Consider the following 19217-nt stretch of genomic DNA (forward strand, 5'->3'; position numbering starts at 1 on the left):
TTATTCCTGTGGTCCCATTTCATTTAGGCTGTAATTTGTTTTGTTCATGATTATTTTTCATGCCTTGATCACTTCTGCTGGTCATGCATCATCATTTATTGTGCAAGAATGAAATTGTTCTTAACTGCGTATCACGACTGCCTCTCTATAGCAAAAGAGGAGACCAGCACAGAGACACTGAGAAACCTGAGAGCATATTCAGTTCCCTTTGTGTACAGCTGCTTCAGGATATCCACATATGCTTGTAGGCTCCTGCGAGTATTTAACACTTGGTTGTATTTTAACTTTAGAATATTTTGATTCTTCTACTGTGAATGTAGTGACTTGATTTTATATTATATGACCTTACAAGTGCTGTTCAGCACTTTGTATCAGGGATTGAAGCCATGAGTTTTTTCTGGTTGTTTTGGTTGTTTATTTTTTGGTTGGCCAAAGTTGTGGATGCTCTATCCCTGGAAGTGTGCAAGGCCAGGCTGGATGGGGCAACCTGGTCTAGAGGAAGGTGTATCTGCTTATGGGAAGGGAGTTGGATATTTAGGGTCCCTTCCAACCCAAACCATTCTATGTTTCTGTGATTTTGGTGCAATTCTCCAGCAGCAAGATAGTCTGTTGATTTCTGCAAACATAGAAGTGAGGAGGCAAAGTGTCACATGGGAGAAGGGCTTTAAAGGAGATTGTACAACTGTTGGATGCTCTGGAGAACAGGAATGGGCAGGAAAAAATGTGGTTATAGTTCGGGTTTTTTTAAATCAGAGAAAGGAAAAATTAACATTTACTCAAACTAATGTAAACCAAATCTCACTCATTTGGGTCTGTAGAGTCTGTAAGAGAGACTCCAGTAATTCAGGAGAGCTGTCAGAAGTCTACCTGAGACTGTATTGGAAGACACTTTGTTGTTTCGTTCCTTCCCTTGGGGTAAACTTCAGATGTAAATAGATACCTGCCCTATTTCCAAGTGCCTGGTCCCAGTGGTTACATCCACTGTTTTAGGATAGCACATGAGGAAGCTCAGGGAAATAGTTGCAAACATCAGGACACTGAGCAAATGCCAACAGTCATGCCAACAGAACAGTGCTAAAGAAAGGGTAATGCCAGAGTCCATGAGGAAAAATCAAGATTTAGGTGTCTGCCTTTCTTCAGGACTCGCAGCCTGTAAGCCTCTCCTGAAAGCAGGTGTTTAAGCCCTCTGTAAAGAGCCTGGTTCCCCTCTCTTGAAATGTACCTGCTGCTGTGCAGGAGCCCTGTTGCAGGTAGAGCTCTCAGATGTGCAGTTCTGCATCCTCTGCATCAGTGCATGCAGATTTCTATCCCAGTCTCCAAGTGTCAGCCTCTTACTATCCCAATGAATACCAAGATTTTTTCCTAAAACTGGAGAACTTTCAACACTGCAGTGCTGCCAGGGCAAGACAAAGTGAGTGAGCACTGCTATCTCTGGGCTACTGTGGAAAAACCAGTGGCCACTTCCTTCTCTGGCTTTATTTTGGAGAGTGGTGTCTGTACCTGCAACATGCCTGGATCTGCTTCCATCAGGTGTGTGGCAAGAGCACTCACAGGGCCAGAGAGAGCAGGGGAGCTGCCTGCACTGGGGCTGTGCAGGGCCAGGGTGTGCTGTGCCACCCTGATGCAGTGCCCTGTACCTGCCTTGCAAGCTGACATGTCCAGGGCATGGACATCTTGGAGTGGAATTCCCTGAGTTTGGGCTGCCTTCAGGGCTAGGCAGAGTCTGAGGAAGGGGGTTTAAGATTCACCAGTGTAGACCTTAGTGCCTTACTTCTGACGAGCCTCACTTAAGGCTTTTTGGCTTTGGGCCCACATCTGCATTTGAGCAGACTGTTGTTTCTGTCAAGGTCATGTTTCTGTGACACGGTTCTGGAATTGTCTCTCTTCATTGCTACTGATCTGCAGTCTGTTCCTAAGGCATAAATCTCTTGGAAGCAGAATCATAAATTGTGCCCAACATAATAGTCTGGACGGTTAATACGCATTTACCGATGTAATTGCTCTCTGAGCCTCTGGAACAGACCCCTAATGCTTTGCTAAAGACAGAATTGTAGTGAGTGCTTCCAGAGACATTTATTTCAGTAATTAATAAAAGGTACACAAGTCTGTGATTACACTGCCTGAAAATTCATGCTGTGAAAAAACCACAACTCATCCGTTTCCTTGGACTCTGTGAAAGGCAAGGCAGGGATTTGCTCCACTGCTGATGGGAAGGGAAGGCAGGTTAGAGTGCAGTGGTGCAGGCACTGTTATTTATAGGATGGCTGTGCTCTCCATGGCTGGGTTGCTCAGTGGCTGTCACACAGAAGCCATCACAACCTGGTGGTTCAGCTTCCACAGCACTTTAAGGTGACTGTTTGTGCTGAGGTGTAAGGGAACAGTGGACCAGGTGCTGCCCAGTCCTGCTGGCTGAGGGGTCTGGTGCTGGCAGGGACAGACCCTCACCAGGACAATGATGCGTGCTCTCTCTTCACTGGGAGGTGCCTCAGTTGGTGAAACAAGATTTGAGCTATCCTTTGACACTCCCTGTTACATGGATGAGGTGCTCATTTTGTCCAGTCAGGGTGTGGGTTGGACCTTACTCTTGGCTGGTCGTGTAGGGAAGGTGTCATAACCAAAGCTCATACCTTGGGCAGGAGGCACTTGAGCCTGCCATTTGCAGAACTTGTGTCCCTTCACCTACGTCTATTTTAGGGACCAGAATGTATTTTGGGACAAAGCTTAGGCATGGCTGGAGCTGTCCCAGTGCTGCTCTGCATCCCCAGTGTATGGCCCCAGTATACGGGTTGGAATTACCAAGACCTGGTCTTGCAGCAGTGAGGTGTGAAGCCCACTTTCCAAACAGACAAATGTTTGTATAAAATTTAAATGAATTAATTTAAATGAGATGCTGTTAGAAGTAGCTGTCATATCAACAAAGCCCCAAAAGCTGAATGTTCTTTGGCCTCACTGCACTTACTGTGATGTGGGGACAGGAACAGCCTTTATTTAAACTGTCCCAGTAGGAAGATCCTTAATTACAAACCAAATCCTGTACAATCCATTTCTGCCCCAAATTTGCCTTCTCCACAGTAATTTTCCCAAATGGAAAGCGGCAGGAACCAATCATTTACTGTTCAGATTCCATCCACTGCAATGGCAGTTGCCATTTTGTTTTAGTCTGTTTTATAATATCTTCTGTGGATTTGCTGGTACATCAATACCACTTGGCAGGGGTGGGTTGGCAGATTACTTTCCACCTCATGATAGTCAGATAAAATGATTTTTGCACTGTCCCACATGACTCACTACTGCAGTAATAGTAGCTGTGCCATTATCAAAAATCAGATATAAAATTCTTCCTTAGTTTGCTGGTGAGCAAATTTCCATGTAGTCATAGTAACCAGTAACTATTTGACATTTGTTCTTGTGAGATGGTATAATTTGGACATTTTCCATAACATTTTGGTTGTCTTTGAATTTGGAACAAATACATAAGTTCAGAGCACTTGCCATGCTGTCAATTTTCCAATTCTTTTTGTTTCCACTTCCTGGAAGCTTTACTGCCTTTGCTGAAATCCTCTGAAATATATTTCCAGTCACAAGAACAAATGTCAAAATACCTAACCTCTAGAAACAACAACAAAAAATAGATAGGAGGCTTTTAAAAAGCACCTTCAACACTATTTTTTAAAATCAACTTCATTATTATAAGCCAAATTAATGATTTATTGGTAGGGATTACTGAAAGGTTGTGGTTGGCAATGCTCATTTTTTTATAGATTAATAACTATTTTGGTGTCTTTAGCACAAAAGAACCCCACCAAGAGCAATTTTTAAGTCTGCTGCTAATTGCCTTTGAGAACAAATTGTTCAAATAAGCCAGTTATCTAAAGACTTGGACACTCTAGAATAAAAAATAAAGAAATTCCTCTGATTTCAGTATTTAATATAATATGCTATTATCTGATGAAGAATTTTACCAGAGAAATTTTGTGTCTATTTAGGACTTGATTTCCTGCAAGCTTTTTTAGGACACATGGCATATCTCTGCGCTGCGTGTGTTTGTGGTGACCATCACCTAGATAAGCAGAAATGGATTGGATTCCAAATCTGTTTATTAATCCCAAACAAGTCTGTGTGCAGCTTTGAAGCCTGTCTCTGTTCCTGGATTAAGGCTGTGCTTTGGCATTCCTGGTTCAAAGCAACTTCAAAGGAAAGCCAAAACCAGTTGTTGTGGCAGCAGTGGAGCTACCTCATTTTCCCACTGATCCCTGTTTTACATCCCTACACATCGCTTCACAAATCCTTCTCTTGCCTCTCTTTTATCAGGTTCTACCAACATGCACATAAAAACATAGATAATCCCTGATGGGCAAGGACAATGGTTTAAGTTTCCTGAGTCTTCACTTTCTGGAAGGATTCTGGAAACTGACCTTGGGCTCTCTAGCTCAGCAAATGGGTTCAGCAGTTGTTAGAGAGGAGATAGATGGGCAGTCAGACCAGATGACCACATCAGGACAGTTTATTTTGGAAACCTTGAAGGAAATAAACTGATGTAGGAGACTTCCTTGCTGCTGTTACATGGCAAGTCAAAGAGAAAGGAAAGTCATTTGGACCTCAAGATGGCTCAGTTGCTCGAGTGGAACAAGTGGATGGTCCTGCAGTTGTGGCTCTCATGGTAAAGTTGCCTCCACTCTTAGCAGTAATTGGTAAATTCATCAGAGGTGCTGAAGAGACCAATCTCATCTCGTGCTCCTTATCCTAAGCAGGGCTGATGGAGCAATCAGAGCCAGAGCAGGAGAGCCTTATCCAGTTAGTGTAAGTCCTGGAGGATCATGATGATGAATTACGACAGCCTGTAATTCCCTTTAGTTCCCTACAGACACTGATGACTGTTAGACATGTAGAGCCAAATGTATCCAATTCACTGCCTTCTGACACTGCCATGTTTTTGGAATGCTTCAGCACTGTATATGGGATTGTGATGACTTGCAAACTTCTGTAAATGGTTTGTAGCTCTGATACTTGCAATAACTTTATTAATCTTGGAAACTTCTATGGTAGTTGTTTAGGGGACTGTTTTCAAAGCAGCTTGGATTTAATCAGTATGTGTGTCAAAGATGCAGCCCCTGTGTGTGTTGTCTGCATTTGCATTAAGTCAAAATGAGGTGGGAATTGTACCAATTACAAATGTGCTTCTTTTTGCAGGGTGACCAGACAGCACTGCACCGGGCTGCTGTTGTAGGGAACACTGATATAATAGCAACTCTCATTCAAGAGGGCTGTGCTTTGGACAGACAAGACAAGGTAACAAACAAAACAAAAGCCCTGTGGAATGGCAGCTTGGGCAGTCAGTAATGTTAAGGTCTCAGAGAGAAAGTTTATACTTCTTAGTAAGTGTCTGATGCTTCAGGAGTAATTGGAACAATTACATTGGAAAAAAAAACTGTACCATCTCTTTAATACAAATTACTGGTTTAGTTATGCTTCTATATTAGGCTGATAGTTTTTGGTCTAAGAGTCTGTTCTCAGCTCATTAAGGGATGAATTAAAGGAATGTACAGCCATATTACACCCTACGCAAAAGGCTGCACAGTTCCCATGATTATCCCAGAAACTTGAGAATCCCAGACTGTAAGTTTAATTTAGGAGTAAATAGAACTAATTTCAAGTTCCAGACAAATAGCAATGTTTTTACCCTCTTATAAGAATAAGATAGAAAATAAGCTAGTAGGAAATGAAAATACTTTTAAGAGAGTACGTTGGTTATACAGCCCTTAACATTCTGCTCTTGTGTGTGTGCTCCTCAGGATGGGAACACTGCTCTTCATGAGGCTTGTTGGCATGGATTCAGTCAGTCTGCCAAAGTGCTTGTTAAAGCAGGAGCCAACGTTCTTGCCAAGAACAAGGTGAGACCCATGCAGGAGGAGCTTTCAGTTCTGGTCTAAGGTGGCTGATTCTCAGAACTGGGGATTTCTGGCCATGCCATTTCTCAGCAGGTGGGGAGCCAGCTCTTAGTGGGACTTTTTTCTTCTTTTTCTTTTCATTTATCATGCCTGGATGGTTCATCCACAGGCATTAGGAAATTCATATTTTGACAGCTGACGCAGGAGAAACTCAATAACGCGTTGAATGATACATTAATTACAGCTGAGGAACAGTGCCATTCCTGTGGAAATCTCCATGGTGCTCTAATTTATACTGAGGAGATTCATTGTGATTGGTGTGATTTAAAATGGAAATAAATTGTTCTAATAAGAAAAAGGTACTGAAAATCTGTTTTTTTTCCAGAAATTAAACAGCCAAAGGAATGTAAGCCACAGGGGGAAACAAAAAAAAAAGTGTCTTTTGTTACTAAGTTTTTCCTAATATATTAGCATAGTGTCTTTCCAGAATTTTGTAATGAACCTGGATTATCTTCCTTTTGATATTTATAATACCTTGAGAGCCATTTAGAGGAAAGAATAACAAAGTAAAGGGTTTTAGTTCCACTCTAATTGTTATAACTGAGGGGCACTTCAATTCAGTAATTCAGAAGTTAATGGAATAGTCCAGGAAATGGTGTTAGCAGCCCATGGTGTGAGCAGAGTCAGGGCTTGGACAGCTGTGCTGCTGGGTTGGTGAGATCACAGTGCCCTGCATGACAGGGAGAGGGCTTTGGGAGTGCTTTAGGGGATCTCTGAGCATTTTTGGTACATGTGTCTCTAAAACAACAACTGAAACAGGGCTGGGAAAGAAAGGAGACAGCTGGTCAAAGCCTAAGGTTTAGAGTAAAAAGGCATGATGCTTGGGCACAGTGTTTCTGTATGTGCATGAGTGTATAGGCACTATAGAAGCATATATTTGCACAGTTGGGATGACTGTGGTCTGCAATTCCATCGTCTTCGATATTGTTTTATGTGTATTCCTTCTTTTGTATTACTTCAACTACCAATTTTTATTTACTGTAATTACTTTTGCTGTAATGTCCACCTAGATTTGTATCAAGGATATTTTAGAAAACTTCTCTCATGCTTGACTGTAAGCTTGTGAACCATTTTGCTGCTGTCCCTGGATACGCCTTTCTGTGTATACCCATACACTTCTGTGCAAAGGTGTGGGCTTGAGATGCAAGTCTGATTATCCTGCATGCTTGGGTGCCTCAGAGAATTAGAAGATTTAACTTACAATCCAGTTTATGTCAGCTGGAGGCAGCCTCTCTGGGAAAGTATGTGCACAACAGCTCAGCAGGGTTGATGGCTGAAATATGACTGGCAAACTTAAATACTGCCTGAGCAGCTCCTGTGCTAGTCTTTGATGTCTTGCCCTTTGCATTTTACTCTTTGGGTGGTTTTTAATGGACAAGATATATTGTCTGGAGCTGCTGAAAAATGTGGGAATCATGCATGCTTGCACCTGCTTTTACCTTTGTTTTCAGGAAAAATTAAGAGCTTAAGTCCACTTAATCCCAAAATGGTTTCTGTTCTGTCAGCTTTTTGTGTTACTGATGACAAGGCATTATCATTCTGTCAGCTTTTCTGGCAGCCAGGGTTGAGTGCCATGGGCAGGAGCATCCCACAGGCTGTTCACTTACACCTGGGTGTTGTGTGGTTTTGGATGGATGGGACAGATATGGGCTGCTAGATTTGCCAAACCTGTGAAGCACCAGAAGATGGGAAGAATTTGACACTGTGTTTTGGGTAGCTGTATTTCTCCTGCACCATAGTCACCCTGGAGAAGCAGTTTATTTTCATTTACGTTGGCTTAATAAAACCTTTTCTGCTTTGACAGATCATCCAGTGAGATCAGTCGTAGATCCTTATTTTTAGATTCTTCATCAGTCTGTACATTTCAGTGAAGATTCCCAGACTGGTACAGCTTGGAGCTTCTCTCCCTCTCAGAAGTTGGTGAGAGATTTGTCACCCCACGGGAGATGAGGCAGATGAGCCACTCTGAGCTCTGACCTTGGCAATGCCATTCTCCCAGAACTGAAGTCCTCACCTGCTGCACAGGATCTCTGCCTTCCCACCAGGGCCAACCTGCCAAACACCAAATGATAAAGGCATTGCAGAGGCTTTTCAGAGATAAACCTGTGAGGGGAAAAATTGACACTTAAACACAATTTAGCTGAGAAGAGAAATGTTCGTGTCTGCCACAGCTTAGAGGCTGACACACATATTCAGGTCTATAATATGGAAGTGAAGACCTAAGACCACATCTAAGAGTTGGCTTTTGTAATTCAAACCCTGCAGCTTTGATCTGTGTCTTGAAAGTAAGGCGGGCAAATCAAAGGACAAAATCGAGGTGAACAGACAGCGTAGTAAGCCTGGTAAACCTTTTTACGTGAGCTAATTTAATTTCTAGCTCCCAAGAGCCAAAAACCCTGAATGTTTTCAGACCAACAAAAACCAAATGATGCCAGAAAAACTTGTCAGACCAATAAAATAATTCACTGTGTTCGAAAGATAATACAGAAGCCAGCACTTCTTTGATTTCTGTCCACTTCTGCACCTTTTCTTCTTTGAGGAACCATAGCATGTGATTCTCTGCAGCTTGGGTGGCTTTTTGCCCTCGCTTCCCATCTTGGCTGGAGACTGGTGTGCCTTCTGAACAAAGCTTCTTGGTAGCCTAAAATCTGTATCCTGCCCAGTGAGAGCACCTGCAGACCCAGCCAGAGTTCAAGCTGGTTTGCATTACAATTGTAAGGAGACAGGAGTTGTGACAGGAGTCTGCTCAATACCCTGCAACATTTGTGGCTGGGATCAAAGATCCCATACCATGGCAATTTGGTTTTTTGTGTCTGTGCATGGGGGAAACCCAAACCGCAAGAATTACAGTTCTTTAAATTAAGTATTGAATACTGCTGTTTGAGACTAATAAACGAGACAGTTTCTAGAGTTCTTTCTTCTTGTAAACAGATTTGACCAATGCAGATATCATTATACTGTCCTATTTGTGCCTTTATTATATCCCAGGTAAGCCATTGAAGCAGAGATTTCAGTCTCTGGGTTCCTTCATCTCATATCTTTGGGAAAACAACAGCTTCCCACCCTTGGTTGGATCTTCTTTAGCAAAGATCTGTGAGGGTTTATATTTTAATGCTTATGTCCAATATCTAAATATGGCTTTTATATTTTCCTGTATTTCTCTAAGGCAGGTAACACACCTCTTCACCTGGCTTGCCAGAATAGCCATTCCCAGAGTACTCGTGTTTTGTTACTTGGAGGATCTCGAGCAGACCTCAAAAATAATGTGAGTTTTGGAAATAACATTTTTGTGTGACTTTGTTTTAGGTATATTGCTTTAACTTGTAGAAATACTCAGAAAGGCTTTAAGCAATGATTTTTATTATAAATTATATTGAAAAAGCCCCACTACTCAACCATTGTATACACCATGCACAGGAATGCTTTTGGTAGGATTGAGCGTTGCACTACTTGTACCCATCTCTTGAGCAAGGAGAGAAGGAACCAAATGGGGTTTTGCTGTTGCACAGACAATGGTGAAAGGCTTCAGATCTGCAGATCTTATATACCATGTGTCTATCTCTCAAATTACTAGATTCAAGGTGGCTTCAGTTTCAGACAGTTTTCCTCCTATTTTATAATGATTCTGCCATGATGAAGAAAAAAAACAATCTACAAAAGGAAGCCAGATATTTTTGCCCAGCTTGATAACTTGGTAACAAAGCAGGCAGAGAAATGGAAACCTGTGGGATTTTGTCAGCTCCTGGGCTCAGCTGCACAAGTGCCACCCTTCATGGGAATGCTGCTCTGGCTGCCACTCATGTTTTCTACATTATGTGGAATCCTAAGTTGAGATTCCAAATTGCACTGGGTTGTGGTTCAGAAGAACAGATTTAATGGGAAAATACAACTAACTCCGGGTTTGTAGTACCAGTAAAATAGCATTTTATTTTTTCAGTATTTCCCATCAGTGGTTAAAGAATTCATGCTCTCACCTCTCCTGACCCCAGCTCTTGCTAAACTTTCCCACCCATGATAGCAGATTTTGTACTGCAGAGAAGACAGCATTGCTGTTCTGTGGAGGTGTGTGGTGTTTACTGCTCTTTCTGATTTAATAGGATTATTTCATCCCTGAACATCATGATGAGTACAGGCTTTCTCACAGTGATTACATGCTCAGAGCTTTGTTTCTGTTTGCAGGCAGGAGATACCTGTCTGCATGTGGCTGCTCGTTATAATCACTTGCCCATCATTAGGGTGCTGCTCAGTGCTTTCTGTTCTGTCCATGAAAAGAACCAGGTCAGTGCATGAACCTCATTGTGACTCTGTGCCCTTTGCATATGGCCAGTTGTTGGGAAGAGGAATTCCTGCCCAAGCAATCCTGCTTCACTCTGTGTGTTCCACTGTACCACCAAATGCCTAAGCTTTTAAGAATAGCCTTAAAGTAATGGCATATCAGTGGTTTATTATTTTGCCATCACATTTGCATTATTTCTTTAAAGCATTGCTTATTTATGAGGTGATTTAATGATCTTATAGCCATTACAGAGACATTGTGAAGCACAACTCACTGACATTTAGATGCTACTAAAGTGCAAATTCTTCTGGAATACTTTGCTGCATTTTGCAGTAGGGGGAATTAAGGGGACATAAAAGTGAAGACAAAGCATGCTCTAAATTCAAAGTAATGATCTGTCCAGCCTAGGATTAATCATCCATAGTTGTTTTATAGGGAAGTAACTGATTGCTGTACCTACAGCATAGCATAATTGGGTAGTAGAAGGGAATGAAATTGGTACATTAAAACGTTTTAAATCTGCTACATAAACATATTATGTGGTGCTTAACCATGTTTTCTCATGTTCCTGGGAAACCTTACATGTGTAATTGAGGATCATAAAGATGTTTTCTGAACCGTACATTTAATGTTCTTTTTTCATTATGAGATATTACAGCAAACAAAATAGGTTTCAGCATGTGAAATTTACTATGTAATTTTATTTGGAAATGAGTTTTTTAACTTGCAAAATGAGCTACTGAATATTAAGATGGACTGGTGTGAACCTAGCCTAGAGAGACATCCCTTTCCCTCATTCCCCAGCACTACCTGAAGTTATTCCATATTTGCCCATAGAATGATTTGATTTAGGAGTACACCTCATCTAAGTCAGCAACAGGCACTAGTCCTGAGGAAGTCTAATTTTATGAAGGCCAAATGCAAGACCAGGGATACAGGAAGGCATTGTACACACGTGTCCAGTCCCACTTGAACAGTTGCTGGCTCTGTTACCAGTGCCCAAATCTGATCCCGGCTGTCTTCACCTCACTGCACCAGGACAAGGGCAGGGCAGTGTGTTAGTGCTGGACCCAGACTGCCTCCTGGCTCTGATCCAAAGCCTGTTCTTCCTGAGGAAACCTGTGAGGAGCATGCCAACCACCTCACTGCCAGTACTTACCTGAGTATTCCTGAGTAATGTGATACATCACCACCTGCACACCAAATAATCAAACCTGAGGGGAAAAAAAGGAAGAGAAGGTTGTTGTAGGAAAACTTGTTCTACCCTCAGATGTCGTATCCATTTACTGGAGGTAGAGCTGGGCTGTCTCCAAGCTGCGTCATGTGTCACTTGGTTTAGATAAATCAGATCACCAGCGCCCCAGCTGCATTTCTCAAACCCAGGCTGAGGTAGCTCTTTGCCCCCTCCTGTCATCCTCCTCCCCAGTCAGTCATTTTTTATTGACCAGGCCTTATTTAAGCTTAATTGTTGCATCAGCAAGTGTAGGTTATTTTCCATCTCTGAGCATCTTTTAGGAAGGTGTGAATTCTGTAGGATGAGACCCAAGGACTAGTGTCACAAGTTTGTTTTCTGCTTTCTGACTTGCAGGCAGGGGATACTGCACTCCATGTAGCTGCTGCTCTAAATCACAAGAAGGTGGTGAAGCTCTTGCTGGAGGCAGGGGCTGATGCATCCGTTGTCAACAATGTAAGCAGGACACAGAGTTTCTCTGGTATTTTATGTTGATGTAGAGTCTCTTCAACATTCCTCATTGGTTGTGAAGTGTTGAATTATATCTGGGCAAATTAATGCAATTAGTCACTTTACTCTTGTGCAGAGAGTATATACTGAACTTGGTTGGAGAAATTTCATGTTTCCAGTAGCTTGTTTTGAATGAAATGCTGTTTTCTTTTTTCTCTCAGGCAGGCCAGACCCCTCTAGAGGTTGCCAGACAGCACAATAACCCCGAGGTAGCGCTCCTGCTCACTAAAGCGTCACAGGTACATTACACATCTCTCCCCAGCACACACATACACGTGGAGCTGAGGCCACTTAATCTTGGGAGGCTGCATCCCCTGCTCCTTGCCTTCTGCTGTGAAATGTTCCTACATTTCTGCTGGCATTGTGGGCTGGGCTCAGGTCTATTGACATAGAGCCTTTCACTCCCCAAAGTGAGCAAGGTGTGCAGATGAAGCTAGCATGAAGTGCTGTCAAATGTCGCTGTGTCCTGACTGGCAAGGGGTGGCACTTTTTCAGAGGCACTTGTTCCCTGCAGTGGCCCAGGGGTTAGAAAGTTGCCCTGTACCCTGAAGCCCCTGAGTTGTGTCTCTGCTGCCTGCCTCTGACATATCCCATCCCCAGAAGGGTGGTTGGCACTGGAGGATGCTTTGCAACAGGGACAAAATGTTTATGGCTTGTTTATACTTTGCAGCTGTGTGTGAAATGCTGCAATGCTCTTCAGGCCAGAAGGCAGGAGGGCATGAGACCAGGCACAATCCTTGCCCTCCTCCTTGCCACCTCTGCACGAAAAGGGCTGGGCTTGGCTTGGGAACCAGCCCAAGGACATCAGAGGAGGTGCTTAACCTTCTAGGGGACAGCAGAGTGCCCCAAGAGACTGAGCTCAGTGCTGGTGTGTTTTCACAGCCATGAACACCCACCCACGTTGCTTGGCTCATCAGTGTCCATCTGGCAGTGCACTCTCCTTTATCTGTTGCCTTTCAGAAAAGGAAAAGGTCTGCTCTGTTACTTGTCTTCTGTAGTAGGAAAGAGCATGACATCACTGAGTAACAGTGTGGTCTGTCTTCAGGTCTCGCGTTTTAACCGTGGGAGAAGCCTGAGGAAGAAGAGAGAGAGACTGAAGGAGGAAAGGAGGGCCCAGTCGGTGCCACGGGATGAAGTGGTGCAGAGCAAGGTACAGCCTGGCATTACCAGCTGGATCTGCTGTAAGGGGGGACTGTCACCAACACCCATTAAGGACACAGTCTGTGGAGCCATCGCTGTGCATGGCCCCAGCAGCTGCCCCAGGCAGTTTGTTATGCTCTGCTGCTAAAGCATTTCCCACTCACATGTGCAGAGCAGCTTAAAGCTGGGCAGTCGAAGAAGAGGCTCCTTTTCCCCATCTCTTCAACTGCTCTGAACTCCCTGTCTTTGCTTCAAGCAGGGCAGTGTCTCAGCTGCTGATGACACACCAAGCAGCGACCAGCCCCCAGAAAGGAAGAACAATCTGAAGGATAAACCCCGGTCAGCCTCACCAGATCCCAAAGGGAAGAAGAGCAAAAAGAAAAAGCCAAAGGAAAAGGTATAAGTAGATTTAAAACAACTGAGAGAAAGAAGGGATAGCTGTTCAGAAGTGGTGTGGGTCCCTTTGGTGTGTTGGGGCAGCAGCCCCCCCATGCTCCTGGGGCAGAGATAATCTTCAGATAAAAGTAATTTTTGCTGTAATTGTCACAGTAAATTTGTCCCATTCCCACCAGGAATAGTTTACCAAGGGGCTCATATAGGCAAAACACTGTGTGTATGTTATGCAGGTTTCAGCACTCTCAGACCCCATCTCCCCAGCTGACCAGCAGGCAGTCCCTCAGCCCCAGAAGAACGCGCCCAAGCGCAGGAGCAAACACCACTGCCCCTCTCCACCCCCTCCCCACGAGGTGCGAGCCTACCAGCTCTACACGCTGTACCGAGGCAAGGACGGCAAGGTGATGCAGGTGAGCCACTGCCCTCACACAGGGACACACTGCAGGGAGCCTGGGCAGCTGGGACACAGGTAATGGGCAGAAAATATGCTCCACTAACTGCACTCTCAGGGGCAGGAAATCATGCCTTGGGATTGGTTTTCCTTGCTTAGGCTTCCAGCTGCATTTTGGCCTGAAGTCTGGTAAACAATAAGCTGGTTTTGTGCCTGTTAAAGAAGACATACTTAAGTAGTTTTGATCTGCAAAGATAAGGGGTGATTGGAAATGACATGAGAACTTTCATTATATACTTTGGAACATTAAGAGCTCTGACAGGAGAAAGAAAATTTCCAAGGAAAAGCAGTGTGTGAGAATCCAAAGCTTACTGCTTATTACTCAGCCAAGAGGCCGAGTAATCTCAATAGATTTTGTTCCAGTTCTTTTTGGGTTTTGCAACATGTCTTCGGGTATTCTATATTTACTGGGGGCAGGACTTCTGTAGAAACTGGAAAACAAATAAACCTGGAGCTAACAGGCCACGTGCATTTATTCCAGTTTGGAGAATACTATTTTAGTCACTTTATTATGCAATAAATTACCAGTAGACATTTATAAGAAAGCATAAGAACAGTCATTAAATTATCCTGTAGACACTGTACTCCTGGAAGGTCTATCCTTTCATTTCCTTAGCTTCTCACATCCATCCATCAGCTCTTGTAAATCCCTTCCTGTAGTTCAGAATTTCAGCAGATTCTGAAGACCATTGAAGTCAGACTTCTAAGGTTTTACTGGCTGTTTACTGCTTTCCAACCTCTCCATGTAATGTTTGAGAAATTTTCAGACAGGAGCACTATGGAATTATCCTATAGCAGACATCAGGAGGGCTGGGGGACCTTTCATACCTTAAAGGCATAAAAGGGCAGAGAGGTGCAGAAGGACTTGGGGAGTAGAGAGGTGCAGAAAGCAGACAGGACTTGTACACAAATCTCATCTGTTCACAAAGATTAGTTTAATAGCGCTAGACTCCCATGCAGTATTTCCTGAAATACATGATGCTCCTCTCTCCTTTCCTTTTTTGCTTGTCTGTCTTCTTTGATGCCCTGAGGCCATGAATAGCAAACATACTTTCTGAAGTACATGTACTTCTGAAGCTTTCATTTGTACTCGGCAAACCACCCACCTTTCCCTGCCAAGGGAATAACCCCCAGTTTATGAAACATTGCTGTGGGGCTAAAGAAGAGAGGGAGGCTCCTCTGCAGACAGAGTTCAGAGCAGCTGCTTTGGGCTACTGGCAGAGCCCCTGAAGGAGCCACTTTCTGCCTTTGGGCTGCAGAGGAAGCTGATGAGGTTTAGCTGTCCTTGCTTAAGGGAGCCTTTTGTGACCATCTCCCAGAGAGATTTAGATGTGGTCAGTGCAGCTGCCCTTGCAGAGGGGCCATGGGATGGTGTCACACGAGTCAAAGGCAGGCACAGGAGTGCCCAGCAGGCAAGGGGCAGCTGAATGCCAGGGGAGTGAGGGCAGACAGAAGCAGAGAGGCCTTGCCATCCAGCACAGAAAAAGGACAGAGCACATGACTGGCATAACGTTTAAAAGCAAATGCTCACAATGCACATGCATCCACAGAATCGGATTTTTTTTTTTACAATTGAGAATTACAGAATTGAGACACAGGGTATAGGCCTGTGGTGATATTCCCTCAGCCAGCACAGAGGCTCTGAGCTCAGTGCTGCTTGTAGCCCCAGTGAAATCAACACTGCTGTGTTAGGGTGTGTCCATACACACCAGATCTATCCCTGTGCAGGCTGTGCTTTTTCAGCTCACGGCCCATCTGCTGAGCTGCTGTAAGGTACTCAGGAGCGTGAGATATAGTACATGGGATAGAAGAACCCAGGACTGACTGAAGGAGGCTGTGATAATGTTCCAAGTGTGCTAAGAGGGTGGTGGGGTGTAGCAAGTAAATGTATCATCATCACTCCTTTCAGGCACCCATAAATGGATGTCGTTGTGAGCCCCTGATAAATAAACTGGAAAATCAGCTGGATGCAACAGTGGAAGAGATAAAAGCTGAGCTTGGGACAGTACAAGATAAAATGAATATTAAGCTGGGCCAGATGGAAAGCAAAACTCAACATCAAGTAAGAACATGACCCGAAGTTCTGCTTGCCTATATGATTCAGAAACATACCCTAAACTTCATTAATATTTTCATTGTAATGATTAATTTTTTTGCTTCTTGTGTTGTAAAAGCAAACCTGCACTCTAATACTCAAGTCCAGGGAACTGTGACATTCCACTGGGAACTGATGTTGCAAACTAGGGTCTTGAGAAAAAACCATTTAATGTGTTAAGCAGCTTCTGGTGCTTCTTTAGACAACAAATCTTAAGGGCTTGAGCCATTAAGAGAGAAAGAAGGCAGTCCTATGACTAGTCCATTCATAATTGTCAAAATCCTCTTGCTGAATTATGTATGCATTGAGATTCAAGATCCTCTAAAATACTTTTTATTTTTAATTTAATAGTTATTCATTGGTAATTTTGTGATTGAGCCTCTTTGCAAGCTACATCTAGTTGTAGCTGGCAGCATTCTAGAAACCAAGACTGAACGACAGGCTGTAGTTTGATTTTCGGGGTTCAGGGGCGGGAGTTTGGTGTGTCACACGATGATCTCAGCTGCACAGTGCTGTTTCCCCGCAGCTCCGAGTTCTGGACAAGCTGATGGCCGAGCGGCTGTCGGCAGAGAGGACAGAGTGCCTGCACCGCCTGCAGCAGCACACGGAACTGGAGAAGAGTGAGGGGGAGAAGCGGCAGGTAGGGCTTGAAGCAGCCACTCCCTCTTGGTCCATCCCCTGGCAGGTCAGCTCAGGAGTTTCATTCCAGCAGGCAGAAAATATCAGAGATGTGTCACATCTGTTAAAACAGGTAAAAGAGCTTCAAAAACCAATTTATTCCTACCCACCATCTTAGTCACTAAACCAAATTTATGATGTTTTTGCAATAGAAATGAGGAATGTGAAATCCAGTCCCACTGCTGTAATTTAATTTGGCGCATCTCTAGTGTGGGATCTACAACAAAATACTGTTTTTCTAACATAGTGATTTGCAAAAATTTCCAGCACAATATTTTTCACAGTTGTGCTTTGAGCATTTGCTTCATTAGAGGACATATTTGGGAACATATCCAAATAGTAAAAAAGACAAAGATCTGTGTTGTTCCTTTTCCTTCTCATCCATTTGGTTGTGGGCCCTGGGAATCTCTCCCTTCTTCTCTATCTGATCTTTTTCCCTCCCATGTATTAAAAGGCTGAAGTTCTTTCCTCTGATGTTAGCAACACAGCACCATCTCAAGCTGTGTATTACTGCCAATAGGAAAGTCCTTTTTGGTATGCTTGTTCAACCCGCAGGACAAGAACAACTGCTCCCATTGAGATCCAGCTCCTGCAAAAACTCACCATTTAAAACCTACTGAGAAATTTGTGTTTCTCCACTCAAACATGAATTTTAAAAACTGTTCCTTTTCTCATTATTGGTATTCTTACAAGAACTGAGAAGTACACTTTGTGCTAGGAAAATATCATGAGTGTTTGTAAGACCATTCCAAATCCATGTAAAAAGACTGATAGCTGTGATAATTCTGGCATAGTATACTGATTAAGATACTTGGGTCTAATGTCCACCAAACACTCTTCTCCAAAGAAAAGTACTTGCCAAACTAAGGCAGCTTTGATTTTTATTTTGTAAGAGACTTAAGTCTTGTATTGGCTTCTGAACATCTAAGCTTGTGCTCCATCTCCTTGTAATCTTCATTTAAGACACAAGATGCTGGAGTGATACATCACTGAACTGAGTTAAGTGATGTCAGCTGTTTCTGCTCAATTAGGTTTAATTGAAACACCTGAAAAACAGAATTGGGCTTTACTAAACACACTGACTAAATATCCTTGTGCCTAGGAGGGCCTGACCTAAATTTGTGATGTCACATGAACAATAAGGTGAGAAGAGCTACTCCTGTTCTAAATTATTTAAATGCATCTGCAGCTGACACTTACTAAGCATCTGTGTAATTTGAAAGCTGTTACTGATTTATCATTTAGTGGGGGACTCAGCTTTATGACTGAATGAACAGAGAAGCAGAGGTTGGTAATTGTATAAAGTCTCCCAGAGTGTCTAATTTGAATTTCACTCTTAAAAAATGACCACGTGGTGTTCCTTGCACTTACAAAATACCATTGACTGTATGATTAGACAAGTCATCCCTGATAGAGTACTGAGAGTTGAATTGGAAGTAGCATATTCATATCTAAGAGGTGGTAGCTTGGACTAAAGAGACTGCCTTTCATAAGCTCGTGCATAGTTCTCCACCTTTTTTGATCTGGAGTCCTTTAAATATTCCCAGTGGCAGCGTGCCCATCTGAACAGGGAGTCTAAGCCCATAGATACCCAGCTTGCTTCTCTGTGTCCCTGCCACATGCCCTCAGCAGCCCAGAAACCACAGGATGTCATAATAGGATTATGTAATTTACAGTCTCTTTCTGATAGATTTCCTTGGTTGATGAGCTGAAGACCTGGTGCTTGTTGAAGATTCAGAATCTGGAGCTCAAGCTTTCTGGAGATTCCAGGTCATCAAGACCAAAATCAACTTTGTCCACTTGTGAGTCTCTCACTGAGACCCTGGATACTGACAACAACCCCAACAGTGCCAAGGACTGTAAAGCCAACCAGCCTGTGCTGCAGTCAGAGGGCTCCCACCAGCATTCCTACATCACACTTCCAAACAGCCTCTTGGAAGATGGGGGAAGGAGCAGAGTCCAGATGCCAGAACAAAGCTTTGGGCAACACTTTTGCATTAAACAAGATGGAGCATTGGGTACAACCACGTCAGGTACTTAGCTGTCATATCCCTTCAAGGGCGAGCTCAGTAACTGAGGGGCACTTGTATTATTTAGAATAACTCTGGTGGTGTGCTTTCCCCCCTCCATATACTGGGATTGGATGGCTTGGGATTTGAATGCCCTTCAAGGCAGCCACTGGGAATATTTTAAGAGGTGGCTGGGTGGAATTCCACTGATTGTTCCTGATGCTTCTACTTTTGCTTCTTTGAAGCAAAAGTCCTTTGGTGCTTTGAATAACTCTTGGCCCTGCAAGCTTTTGAAGAAAAAAAAAAAAAATGTGCAGAACAGCCAGGTGTCCACAGCAAAGCAGAATGCTACCTGAGCCCTGGCTTCCCTAAGATACAATCTATATGTCCCCTAAACACTCAGCAAAGTGAACAGGCATGGATGCCCCATCAAATAGAAAGGCATGTAAGAGATCTTGTGGTGCTTGAGTGTGAGCTATTCTGCAT

The 19217-nt window shown here is 43.4% G+C and overlaps 1 protein-coding gene across 13 annotated transcripts in view; it reads left to right on the forward strand.

Annotated features, from left to right (window-relative positions):
• The window catches only part of ANKRD6 (ankyrin repeat domain 6), an 89151-nt gene that overhangs the window by 65063 nt on the left and 4871 nt on the right, over positions 1-19217 (forward strand). For 6 of the 13 annotated variants that reach the window (XM_074538511.1, XM_074538510.1, XM_074538513.1 and 3 more), the window contains 12 exons: positions 5191-5289; positions 5793-5891; positions 9115-9213; positions 10128-10226; positions 11813-11911; positions 12127-12204; positions 13011-13115; positions 13362-13502; positions 13732-13908; positions 15859-16011; positions 16571-16795; positions 18413-18755. In XM_074538511.1, coding sequence (XP_074394612.1) covers positions 5191-5289; positions 5793-5891; positions 9115-9213; positions 10128-10226; positions 11813-11911; positions 12127-12204; positions 13011-13115; positions 13362-13502; positions 13732-13908; positions 15859-16011; positions 16571-16795; positions 18413-18755 — 1717 coding nt within the window. The remainder of the gene's footprint in view (positions 1-5190; positions 5290-5792; positions 5892-9114; positions 9214-10127; positions 10227-11812; positions 11912-12126; positions 12205-13010; positions 13116-13361; positions 13503-13731; positions 13909-15858; positions 16012-16570; positions 16796-18412; positions 18756-19217) is intronic. The other 7 variants (XM_074538516.1, XM_026791576.2, XM_014264945.3 and 4 more) reach the window with 6 other exon arrangements.

This window comes from Zonotrichia albicollis, chromosome 3, assembly GCF_047830755.1.
Source record: "Zonotrichia albicollis isolate bZonAlb1 chromosome 3, bZonAlb1.hap1, whole genome shotgun sequence".
Lineage (NCBI taxonomy): Eukaryota > Metazoa > Chordata > Aves > Passeriformes > Passerellidae > Zonotrichia > Zonotrichia albicollis.